This window comes from Mustela nivalis (genome assembly GCF_964662115.1).
Source record: "Mustela nivalis genome assembly, chromosome: 5".
NCBI lineage: Eukaryota > Metazoa > Chordata > Mammalia > Carnivora > Mustelidae > Mustela > Mustela nivalis.
Genome location: NC_139024.1, coordinates 67934326 through 67947135, shown reverse-complemented (window position 1 = coordinate 67947135; position 12810 = coordinate 67934326). Strand labels below are relative to the sequence as shown.

Sequence of the window (12810 nt, the reverse complement as noted above, 5' to 3'; positions counted from 1 at the left end):
AAATAATGAGATATTGTATAAGAGTATTTTTAAGTATAGATACCTGCACTTGACTAATAAGAATTACAACCTACTTTTATCTATTTTCTGCCTACCTTTAATATGCCTTTTAAAATCTTTAGAAAATGTAAGATAGCTAAATTTCTGAAAAGAAGACTTACTGATATCTACCAACTCAATCTCCATTATCAACCTTAGCAAACTATTTTATCTATTAAGAATTATGTGTTTCTATTCCACTTAAGTTTTTTTTTTTTTTTAAGATTTATTTGAGAGAGAGAAAGTGTGCACAAGTGGGGGGTGGGGGGGAGGAACAAAAGAGGGGAAAGTAAGCTGACTCCATACTGAGTGGGGAGCCTGACATGGGGCCTGATCTTACCACCCTGAGATCATGAACTGCACCGAAATCAAGAGTAAGACGCTTAACTGACTGAGCCACCCAGGTGCCCCTCTATTCCATTTCAGTTTAACAAATGCTGATTTATTATTTAGACTTGTGGCATTTTTACCATCCCAATATCTCACTGCAGTAAAATTATAAATTAGACATAACTATAAATTCTTCAAAATGTACTTCATAAAAAACATGAATTCCCATCACCTATCTTTTAATTCCTTTCTCTTTGTAATTTTTTCCTTATATAGCTAATGTTGTTTGGAATATCACTTACTACATTATATATTACTTGAAATATGGCTGTAATGGCACTGAATTGTGATTTAAGATTCAGGTTCACAATGATGTTAGGCAAATTATCACACCCCATGAGAAATACTTTCCTTTTGAACAAAATGAAATTTTTTGTTTTTTAACGATTTTTAGTTGCTTATTTGACAGAGAATGCAAGAAAGATCACACAGGGAGAAGCAGGAGAAGCAGACTACCGCTGAGCAAAGAGCCTAATACAGGGCACTATCTCAGGACCCTGAGATCATAACCTGAGCCCAAGACAGATGCTTGAAGACTGAGCTAGCCCAGCACCCCGAAAATAATTGTTTTGATCTATGTCTTTTACTCTAGATGAGAAAGATTCAGATGAGAAAATGTTTAAAAACACTGTAAAATCTGTAACACCACAAAGGATGACTACTGTTCTTCTAACAGCATTTATTATTTTCCTGAAACATGTACTGCATATATAACTTTACTAAAACCTTTCTTTTTTCTTAAACAAAGGCTAATCCTTTCTGAAATTCAAGGATTTAGGTAGAAGTTTTTTACGGATAGCCATTCATACTGAAAATGTGCTTGATCTAAATCAAATAAAAATCTAGTCACTGAAGCAACTGTTAGCTATGGGGAAAAAAAATCACATAAATAGGCTTAGAATAGCATTTTTCTAAAGTCATCAAAACAACCTATTCAATTAAGTATAAAAAAGGCAACTAACGAAGTCCTGCTTTGCTAGAGTGAGCCAGCTCTTTAAAATAAAGAAAAATAATCTGCTTACTTGGAACAGGGAAAAACATACACAAAATGTTGGTACAAATAAAGGAGCTTAAAAATATTATTAACTTTCCATTGTTTTTCCAGTAAACATAACACTATAGACCATCAAAGCAACATAACAGTAATTTTTTTTTCTTTTTTAAATCATTAAACACTTACAGCTGTTGCCTCAGTTCAGGTGAATCTTGAGGTGTTCCAAGTTGATTCAGACTCCTCTGTATTTCTGCAGCTATTATGATGAAAAGATAAATATGTAATTGTTATAAATGTTAGGGAAACAGAAATTAAGTTAGACATTAATACAGGCAATTGGACAATTAGAAAAGTAAAAAAGAACAAAGAGATGAATATAGAAAATATTAATTGAGAAAAAAATGAAGATTAAGTGGTTTATTTAAATCCCAGTTACAATGATGAATTAATTTTCAAGAGGAAATTGTGTGGGGTTGTAAACACGTGAAACTGCATTTATGATCCAAAAATGTTATTTTCCTCCCTAGCTCCTCAGAGCATTTACAACAAGGGCACATGAACCTTCACTTAACTACTGGCCTAAAAACTGTGAGGAAAATAATTATAACAGTTACATATCTCAGTGGATTACAAAGTGAATGAAAGATTGTTAATAAATAAGGGAGGAATAATAAAGATGAAACAATTATTTGTAATTTTCCATGTAACCATGGATCCCGGCAAGTGTCATCAGGGGATGCTGAAACCACAGAACATTCACACAATCTGGAGTTATCACCACATGGATGATATTAATGAAAGAACTAACTTCACCTCGGATAAATTTGTTGCTTAAAGCAAATGATCAGGGCACCAGGGTGGCTCAGTCGGTTAAGCGTCAGACTCTTGATTTCAGCTCAGATTAGTGCAGAATCTGTTCTCTCCTTCTGCCCCTCCCCATGTGTGCAGGTGTTTGCTCACTCTCTCTAAAATAAGTAAATAAAATAAAATAAATCTTTAAAAAAAGCCAGAAATGATCAATTTTTTTTGTTTTTGTTTTTAATTCTAGAGAGAGAAGGAGAGAGGGAGTGTGTTTGTGAATGTGCGTGGGGGGAGAAGGAGAGAGAGAATTTTAAGCAGGTTCCATGCCCAGCATGGAGACTCATTCAGGGCTTGATCTCACAACCCTGAGATCATGACCTGAGCTCAAGTCAAGAGTCCTGCGTTTAACTGACTGAGGCACCCGGGAGCCCCAGAACAAACAATCAAATTTACAAACACCAAGGAGACAAACTGGCATGATGAGCTTCCTGAGATGATGCAATGAGAAAGTCACAAAATGATCTACATTTTTTTTTTTTTTTTACCAAAATGTTTAACCAAAATGTTTAATCTAATCACAGGGGGACAAAAAAACAGATCAATCTAGATTGCAGGATAATGTACAAAACAACTGGTCTGGGCTTTTAAAAACATCAATGCCATGAAAGAGGAGAAAAAAAGACAAGGCAGGGGAGCTTTCCAAATGAAAGAACTAAACCATTCAAATTACTAAAATACCCGAAAGCAATATAGGGTTTCGGATTGGATTCTAAATCAGAAGGAAAAAAACGCTAAAAAAAAAATGTGGGGCTACTGAAGATGCTTGAATTTGATTTTGAAATTTAAATTTGAAGAGACATACAAAACAAAAATGGATAAAGTCAACAACTGGTGAGCCACGTGAAGGTCATACAAAAAGTTCACTGCACTATACTTTTCTGTAGGTTCTAAATATTTAAAATTAAAAGTCAAGAGTTAAAATTCAGGCTAAGCTCACAATCCAAACTCTATAAACACTGCAATTTTTATAAAAGGTTATTTCTCACAAATGGGGAGGTCCTGTAGCTATATGTATGTGTGCAGACAAATAAAATGTCAAGTAGAAGCTGAAAATCCACCTCCAAAGTAAAGGATATGCACGTTTCCAAGAACTAGAGAAAAATTATCTGACTCACCAATCTTTTTATTTTAAATGAGTGGTTTATTTACACAACTTAAATGTTTTTAAATAGTCATTACTTATTTATGGGATCAAGGGAATGACTGTATCCCAAATGCAGGATAACTTTGTTTACTGAGGACGATGTAATGTCACTGCTTTCAGGTCGAAGCTGAAAAATAAAAATACTGGAAAGGAATCACACAGCATATAGCAACTGTTAACCATTTGGCTAGTTTCAAAAGAATTTCTTTTTGCCTTTTTCGGGGGAGGTAGTAAATTTTTCTTTTGCAGGGCAGAGCAATGTTGTTTGCTGTGTTTAACTTATGGGAAGCTTGCTTTGAGTTACATATTTCCTTCTGAATCTCAACAGGTTTTTCTGGACTGCCTTATAGGAGTTTAAAGCTTTTTTTTTTTTTTTTTTTTTTCATTTTTTGACTTTTTATTGAGTTTAAAGCTTTTATTTTCAAAAATAAGTATGTTGATAAGACAAACTGTAGCGTGAGCATTTATCTCATCTCTAAAGGGTTCTTGTCATTGAAAAAAGTTGTATTAAGTTAAGAAAAAACAGCTTAATTCAATAAATGACATCAGGAAAATGACTAACCACTTAGGATTGAAACAGAAAACTACTGTACCTCATACAACAAAATAAATCAGAAATTATTTAGTTAAATATTAAAAGTTGAAACCATTAAACTGCTACATGAAACAATAAACACAAATTTATCATTATGATCTTTTTATGATCTTGAAGCGAGGGATAAAATATTATCTAAGCATGATATAAAACTAAAAGCCATGGAAGAAAATATGTTAAACGTGGCAACACAAATAATTTTTAATGCTACATGCAAATGTGTATCTGTATTACAGATATATATATATATATATATAAATAATATGTGTGTGTGTGTGTGTCTAAAAACATCTGCAGCATATGATGAGCAAAGGGCTTAATATCCCTAAATATAAGAAAAAGAAAACTCCTACAAATCAGTAACAGAAAAATAGTCCAGTGCAAAAAGGATAAAAGATGTCATCATGAAATTTGTAACAAGCAAATAAACATATGAGAAATTCAACTTCACTGATAACTTTCCACATAATGGAATGGTACACCCTAAGAGAAATAAGCAAATAAAGATACAATTACTATCAAAAGCCTTAAAAACAAAAGGTAGAGACATACCTAAGAAGAAGCAATATCCATAACATATGAATAACTAGAAATAACAGAAAGGTCAGACAGGCCAGTACAAAAATGGGCCAAGAAGAGGGGCTTCAATATTATTCACTGAATAAATGAATAGCAAAAAAAAAAAAAAAAAAGATCAACAAGCCTAGTGATCTTAAAAAGCAGAATCAAGACTAATGTATGAATGCTACGTAAAATTGTTCAGGTATTAAAAGGAATTATATAGAACTGCTTCCGACAGGCCCAGTGGGAACCTAAAATCTATCAAGTGGTCCTCTCCCCAGCATTTTTAACAGACACACTCAGCAAGTCCAGCTCTCATCCTTACTCCCCGAGTGAAGGCTCTTATGGGGAAGAAGAAGCAATCAGAAGCCCCAGGGGCTCTGCAGTCTCACTGAGTAAACCAAGGGCAGCATCCTACGGAAATGCTCAGAAATGCTACCACAAGCTGAGCTATTCTCATTAATTGGTCCACCTGGAAAAATGCAAATAGGCGAGAAGGCTTAGCAGAAGCTTATTCAGATTAACTCCAATTGCAATGATCTCCAAAATGTGACCTGTTTCTAAAACAGACCATCACAATCTCCAGCACCTTGTATATACCTGCTGGTTTGGTAAACACTTCCTGCTCTAACTTAAAAACAGAGAACATAGCAAGGCGTCACATCCAGCTGGGTGGAACAGTAGTGAGACGTCACAGTCTATCTCCGGGTTACATACACTCTTTGCCTCTGTACTCCAATTTAGTTTTCAAAGATATTCATCATCTCCTCCTACAGAACACTACAGTAGTCCAATGCACTGTTTCCATTTGCTTTTAAGGACCTGAAAAGCAAGAAGTGACCATATACTCTTAGGTGCCTAGGAAGGATGTTAAGCATGACAGCAGGTAGAAGATAAATTCCAAGAAAATATAGGGTCCTGTCTCCTCCTAGTCCATTAATCTGTATGGACTGTTGACATACCTCTGCAAAGTAAATGACGAACTGCTTTCTCTGCAGTCTCAAATACAACTGGGGAGCAGTGCTTCATGAAACTTCAGGCTGCTCCCATTTTACTGAATGCCACAAAAGGTTGCCAGCTCTGGCTTTAACTCCTCCAAAGAAAACGCTATCCTGCTAGCTAGCTCAAGTCGGGGCACGAGTAGCTCTATATTTGGTTTTAATGGCTCAGTTGATCTAATGGCAATGCCCATGTTATAGCAGGATACTCTACAAAACGAGTTCCATGTCCCAACAGGAAAACACAGAGGGGTCCTTTAGAATCCTGAAGCAAGATCATGCTCTCTGCAACCAATGTTACCATTTTGAGGAACAGTTCTAGTCTTGCTACTGAGGCCTGTATAAAAAGGAAACAGTGGTGTGTACTAGATAACCAAGTGCCTCGAGTTGCCTACTAGATGGATTAGGTGTTGTATTATCCTGTTGATCTATCTCTTTCTGTATTTCGTTCTGTATACGTCAGCCTGTCCCTTGCCCCAACTCCTACAGCACTTGTTTGGTAACAGGAGACTACCTATGGTGTAGGAATAAAAGCTACATACAGGCTCACCAACTTCCCCTGAGACGATCAAGATTACTGGCACTGCCATAAACCAATTTGTAGCAAAAGCAACCAAAAGCTAATATGGGATATGGTGCCATTCTTGGGAGCATTAGCCAGCCACCAAGTGACAAGATAATTGTGCTTCTTCAATCTTGAATGAAGCAGAACTTTAAGTTCACTGAAACGGTGATTACGGATTGTCTTATGCTTCCTCTACTCCCTTCCCCCATGCTCCCACCAGCTTCCTAATCCATGCCATTAGTCACAACCATGGTACTTTACATATCAGAGTTTCTGATTAAGATACCCACTTTACAGAGAAAAAAAAAATGGTCAGATCTTCCAAAGACAATGGAGTTTCCCGGTTGGCCAACAGCCATTATCTAGGAGGTGCTGGACTTTTTAAAATGTTTACTGGCCCGTTTGAGACTCAATTGTGGTGTCACTTGGGGGACCATATCCCAGGAAGGTAAAGCTCTGTCCTATAGGAGGCTCTTTATGCTCTCTAAGAACAACCACTCCAGGGTGCTGTTTTACCCTGAAACAGGAAGAAAACTAGATTTGGGAACTAAGTGGTAAAAATAAAAAGAAACATTTCACATTCACACTCAATTATCCATTTGCAAATTCCCTTCCAGGCTGGAGGTTAAAGACAATATTCAAGTGAAGGCTATAAACCATGTATCTACCAGAGCAGAAACTGAGATTCCATGTAGCCATAGGGAGCCAGAACAGTATAGTATCCATGGAGGTATCTGTTAAAGGGATGTAGGCCTGTGCCCACCCACACCCAAGTGAGAAAGAGGAGTGGGAACATGTCCCTGGAGATTAGCTGGGGAGAACTTGCTAATGCTGCCATCCTTAATCATTAAGCACAAGAGCAGAAGCAACAACCCAGTTTTGAGAGGCCAGGTTACTCCACAGACAAGGTGTAGAATGAAGGCAAAAGGGACATGGAACGGTTACTAAAGGAGAGTAAATTATTAATGTGAACCGTGACCGTGTTTCTGTCTGCGGAGGGGCAACTAACCACCAGTGTTTTCTTCCTCGCTCTGCAATGTACCTGTTTAGGTGTGTTAACTGTTTGTCTCCGCCCCTGCCAACATCCTCCCATGTTTTACACTGGGTGTGGGGTGGTTACACATACTCTCTGGTCCAATGGCTAAGGAGTACAGTGACTGAATCTTGCTCAAACAGAGGAATGGAATGGAAATCATCCTCAAGACTTGGTGCTGGATGCAGGAACTGAATAGACCTTGGTTTTCCCCTTTTGTGGAAATTGGAGAGGACTTCTGGTGGTTTGTGATAGGAGTACAATGATAGGCAGGGGATTTTTTTTTTTAAAAGCTAACGTACAAATATATATATATATATACATGTATATATATATATATGTTCACTGTAGGAAACAAAAGGCATGAAGTATAATGAGTATTTATTTTTGACCACCTAATACCTAGAGTTCTTAATTATAACCAGATCATCTCGGTTATAATATAATAACCGCTGAGAAGGATCATCACAAATCCAGTCTCAGGAGGAAAAAAACCTGGTTGTTAAAGCAACACAACTGTTCTAAGAGGCTCTACATTTTGCTTATCTCCACTAGGAGTAATACAGGTGATGAATAGTAACAGAACTAGTAGCAATCACAAAGAGAAAGGGAGACTGTTTAACAAGCTAGTTATAAACAAAAGCTAGACTTAGTCATTGCTGTTTAAATCGCAGATGCTGAAATTCCTCATAAGAGAAATGCTTTAGCTGATGACCCTGCCACTCTGAAACAATCCTTTTGATAACACAGTATCTTACAGAATGATGTTTATTAGGAATGCTCCGATTATGTTATTGCCTAATTGATGCATTTAACTGAGTGCTAGATGCTTTTCATGAATGCTTTCTCATGAAAATGTAAGTAAAATAAGGCCTCCAATATTTACCTAAAAAATAAAAGGAAAGGAAAACACATCACATAAGCCCAAAGAGGAAGCAGGACCATTAAGTGCTATAAAAATGCTTCCCTTAAGGGGCATCATTGGTCTTCTACTGGAAGGCAACCCAGAAAGCCTAAATGGAGGTGGTATTTGGAATAGCTTCAAAGTGTCTAATACCATATTAGCATATAAGTTGAAATAATTAAATTACTTATCTCCCTGACTTGAAAATAAACTCCTTATTAAAGGCAAAAACTAGTCTTACTCATTTTTGTGTCTCTCAAATCCATTGAGCTGTTGACACTCAATGGATATTTTAAAAGCTGAACCACAAAAGGGCATTTATTAGAAAGATCAAGCCTTATGTAAGGTAAGTACTCCTAACATAAAACACATATGTAAGACTAGAGTTAAGAAATTTTAAGTGTGCTCAACCACTCATTCATTCAGCAAACATTTACCGAGCATCCATTATGTATCTGGCACAGTGGGAAAGGTTTTGTACATCAACACTGATTCAACTGTGGTCCTTTAATTTCTATAGCTCTAAACTTGTGGCTCAAATAAAGGTATCTGATAAAGGGCCTATGAAAATATAAATCTGAAATTACTGAATCAAGTTTAAAAGAAATATCATATGGCATTCATTCGATCCTATTTTATAAACAAAAAGTTGAGAACCAGACTGAATAACTGACTTATCCAAGAAATCAGTTACTTAGTAGAAGAACTAGGATAAAAAATGTAGATTTCTGAGTTTTCAAACCAATATTTTTCAGTGTACTACAAGGGCCGAAAGTATTTATTTATGTATTTTTTTAAAGATTTAATTTATTTATTTGAGAAAGAGTGAGACAGAGAGAGGACAAGCAGGGGCAGAGGAAGAGGGAGAAGCAGACTCCATGCTGAGCTGGGAGCCCAATGTGGCTGGGTCCCAGGACCCTGGGATCACGACCTGAGCAGAAGGCAGATGCTTAACCTTCTTAACTTCCCAGGCACCCCAGGAACAGAATTTTTTAAAGGATTATTTCATTATCTAAGTATATGTCTGCCAAGGCAAAAAAGAGACAAATAAGTGTTTGGTAACTTGGACTAAAGAACTGAGCTGTAAGTTTCATGGCCCACCAGTGGATCACAGGGATCCTTGAGTCGGGCTGAAACTGATCAGGAAAGAAATGCCTGTCCTTTCTTCAGATCTTACAAACTAGCAGAGACATGATTTTACGTGACTGATATTACCCTTTTACAAGAGGGTCAGCAAATTGTGGCACATCTTGTATAGCCTTCCAGCTAAAAATGGTTGTTACATTTTTAAAGAATTAAGGGGGGAAAAAAAACAAAAAAGAACAAAAAAGAATATGCAAGAGACGAGATGTGACCACAAAGCCTAAAATATTTACTATCTGGCTCTTTACAGAAAAAGTTGGCCAAACCCTGTCCTAAATTAGTCAAAATTACTAAAACTTTGTATTCACATACTCCGACTCAGTGTTACTCCAGGATATGAAGTACTCACTATGTTACTAAGCCTTTGTGGTACAATATTTAACAATGCCGAAAAATTTTCACCAACCTGATAGGTTATTTCAAATGCTGCTCTTTTCACCTTGATTTAGAAACAGAATTACAGTTACCTTTTGTCTATTGGCTAAACATTTTTGTAAAGTAACTGTTGTATTGTTACCCCTCTATTATTTTATTACTCTCCAATTTTTCACTATCTCTTAGTTCTTTTTCTTCTGGCAGATAAAAACAGTAGGATAGTGATCCGGAGGATCTTTTGCCATACCCAAGTTAACCACATTAAAAAATGCTGAGGAGAGATGAGCTTACAGAAAGGGAGTCACAATAAGGTCTCTATGCAGATGACAAGCAGGCTGGTGATGTGAAAAAGCTGGTAAGCATTCCTAGTTTCTCCCAAGTCAGGTTCTTTATGGCTTCACTTCATTATCTAGTCTGGGATAGTGTAAGTTTATAGGATAGTCGTATTCAATTCTAATTGGCATATGCTTAACTTTAAAGAAAATACTCATGAAATATGAAAATTAAGGAACAAATTCTTTGTATAACCATAAAGTGTCTTGAAGAAAAATTCACCTACTAAATGGAGGTAGGATTAAGTTCAGTGAACAAATACAATGAACAAATTGTTTTTACATTATCTGCAATTTTGAACTATTTGCACCATTATATTTCTAGAGAGATGACTTTAAAGAATACATCACATTTTTTCATAATATAAAGAGAACACTATTTCCTACACATCCCAATTGGTGCATTATTACTTTCTCAAAAACCAAGCAGTCCCTTTTCCAGTGCTCACCTTTAGTAACAAAGACCCGTTCTAGTGCACGTGGGTCTGCTGCCATCTAGTGGATTCCTTAAGGGAAAAATGCTACATGGCAAACTATTTTTTTGCCCTAAAAATTGTAGGTAGGCGTAAGTTGGTACAGGGAGGGGCTATGTGATGTTGCAACCTGTCACAGTTCACTGGGGGTATGAGGAGGATGTGATCTGACCGGGGAGAGTGGCCAGCAGGCTGCAGCACCTGGGCCAGCCCTACCAGGCACACAGAACCTTCCAAGAATTATCTCCAAAAAACAGAACAGAATATGGCTATTTTCTAAGCACTAAACATCTCTGCTGCTCAACCCCCAAAATAACTCAGAATTGTAATAACCAATCAAAGAAAACAAAATAATAGTTAGGAAAGCCCCTGGGCAGGTGAATTTGAGACTCGGACTCAGTGTCAGGCACATTATACAGTATAAATGTGCAGACCAGCAAAAGCAGCCTTGTAGCCAGACAGCCTGACGAAGCGGAAACCTGACCTCACTTCTTCCTAGCTGCTGATCCCTGGCAACTCATGTAATCTCTCCAAGCTCTAACTGCCTCAGCAGTCAAATGGAGAGAAAATCACCTCTTTTTCAGTTATGAATTTCAACTGAGAACAGTGTATGGAAACACCTTATACTGGAAATTGTAAGAAAGAGTTCAATAAATGGGAGCTAATGGTGTGAAGCAGTTAATGTCTTTCTCCTGAAAGTCAGAAATGAACAATAAGAATATACATTTTTTTTTTTTTTTTAAAGAGAGAGCGAACATGTGAACGAGCAGAGAGGGGATGCTGAGAGAGAACCTTAAGCAGGCTCCTAGCTCATGGTAGAACCTGACCTGGGGCTCCAACTCACGACCATGAGATCAGGACCTGAGCCAAAATCAAGAGTCAGGCACTTAAGGGACTGCGCCCCCCGCCCCCAGAGGCCCCAAAGAGTATTCTTATTAATGTATCTTAGCTAACTAACTAAGGTGAGCCATGCACTGAAACTTCATAATCTCTGATACAGTTACAAGAACTGCAGAGATGAAGATAAATATCAGCTGACACAGAACAGTTATATTCTATCATCCAACACAGGAAGAGTTAGCTGTTGCTAACACTGACAAGTATCTAGCAGTTACTTACCAATGATAGATCTGAAACTGAACTAGAAAACAATGAAATATGGAAAGAAACAAATTCCATTTCAGCCTCCCCTCTTTTCTCATCTATCAATCAATCCCTCTACTCATTTTAAAGAATGATTTGGAGTATTACAGGGGATGATAGCTATGAAAAACATTTTGAAATGGCATAGAACTCTTTAAGAATAAAAGGTACTGTTACTGGTCGGTTTACCATAATTCGAAGTAAAACCATTTGGTTAGGTTCATTACAGTGTACAAGATGCACAGTATAATACATCATTAAAAAAATTAGCGAGTTGAAAAGAAGTATCAATATAAAAAGGTGCTAAGAAAAAAAATCAAGTGAAATTGGGCGATATCATAGATCAAGAAAAACCAAGAAAAGTGTATTATAATTCTAAAAAAGCACTAGCTGGGGAAAACCCCCCAGAGAATCTGAAAGACAGCTACTAAAATAATTATGGGCATTTTTCCAATATGCTCCCTATCTCATGCTCTGTCTTGTGACTTGGGTGGGCAGCTTATCTACTTTGTGGGTAAAAGAACTGAAGCAAACTGTGGAGAGGAAAAGGGGTAAGAGCAAGATAAAAGATCTTCTAAAGGAGAGTCTTGAGCTGAGGCTCCACAAGAGAGTCTGCGCCTCCAGAGGCCAAGCCCACTGGTTCGCCAAGGTCTCCTTCCAGAACTAACCAGCATGCCTGCATGCGCAGCCTCTTCCACAAAGTGGTCTCAAACACTGAACACATTTCTTTTTAAGTTTCTCATTGGTTTTCTTCCCAGATATTTCAAAGGCAGGAAGGCATACAGATGAACAAAATGGAAAAGCAGGGTATTTTAAAACTACTGTAGATTCATAAAGAGTTAAATCTGAGGGCACGGTTCGTAAAAATTGCAAGCCATTTGAAAACTGTATGTAAACTGTACTCTGGACATCTAAGATGGCTGGAGTATTACAAACTCTCTTAGCAAAGATATTCAGTGCTACCATTTTATCACATGGATCTACTCAGTTTACCTACTGCTCTGAGGGAGTCTAGACTTAGAAGTAATGAAGGCCTGGAGGCAGATGCAGCCCCTTGAGAAGGTGATTTGTTTGAGCAGCAAACCCAGGCAAGGACTCCCCAGTGGTCAAGCCCTGCCCCTCCAGCAATCCAGCCTTCCTGGTCCTCTTGGCACACCTTCTTGACAAGCTGCCCTCCTGTCACCCACCGAATGGCCCATTCATTCTCTTTCTGCTCCAAAAGCCCCTGAGTGTTGTTAGCTATGTCATGAAGTTCACCTC

At 37.5% G+C, this 12810-nt stretch overlaps 1 protein-coding gene across 1 annotated transcript in view; it reads right to left on the bottom strand.

The window, feature by feature from the left end:
* The window catches only part of STX7 (syntaxin 7), a 47709-nt gene that overhangs the window by 13608 nt on the left and 21291 nt on the right, over nucleotides 1-12810 (bottom strand). Inside the window, exon 3 of the mRNA XM_082731445.1 lies at nucleotides 1610-1679. Coding sequence (XP_082587571.1) covers nucleotides 1610-1679 — 70 coding nt within the window. The remainder of the gene's footprint in view (nucleotides 1-1609; nucleotides 1680-12810) is intronic.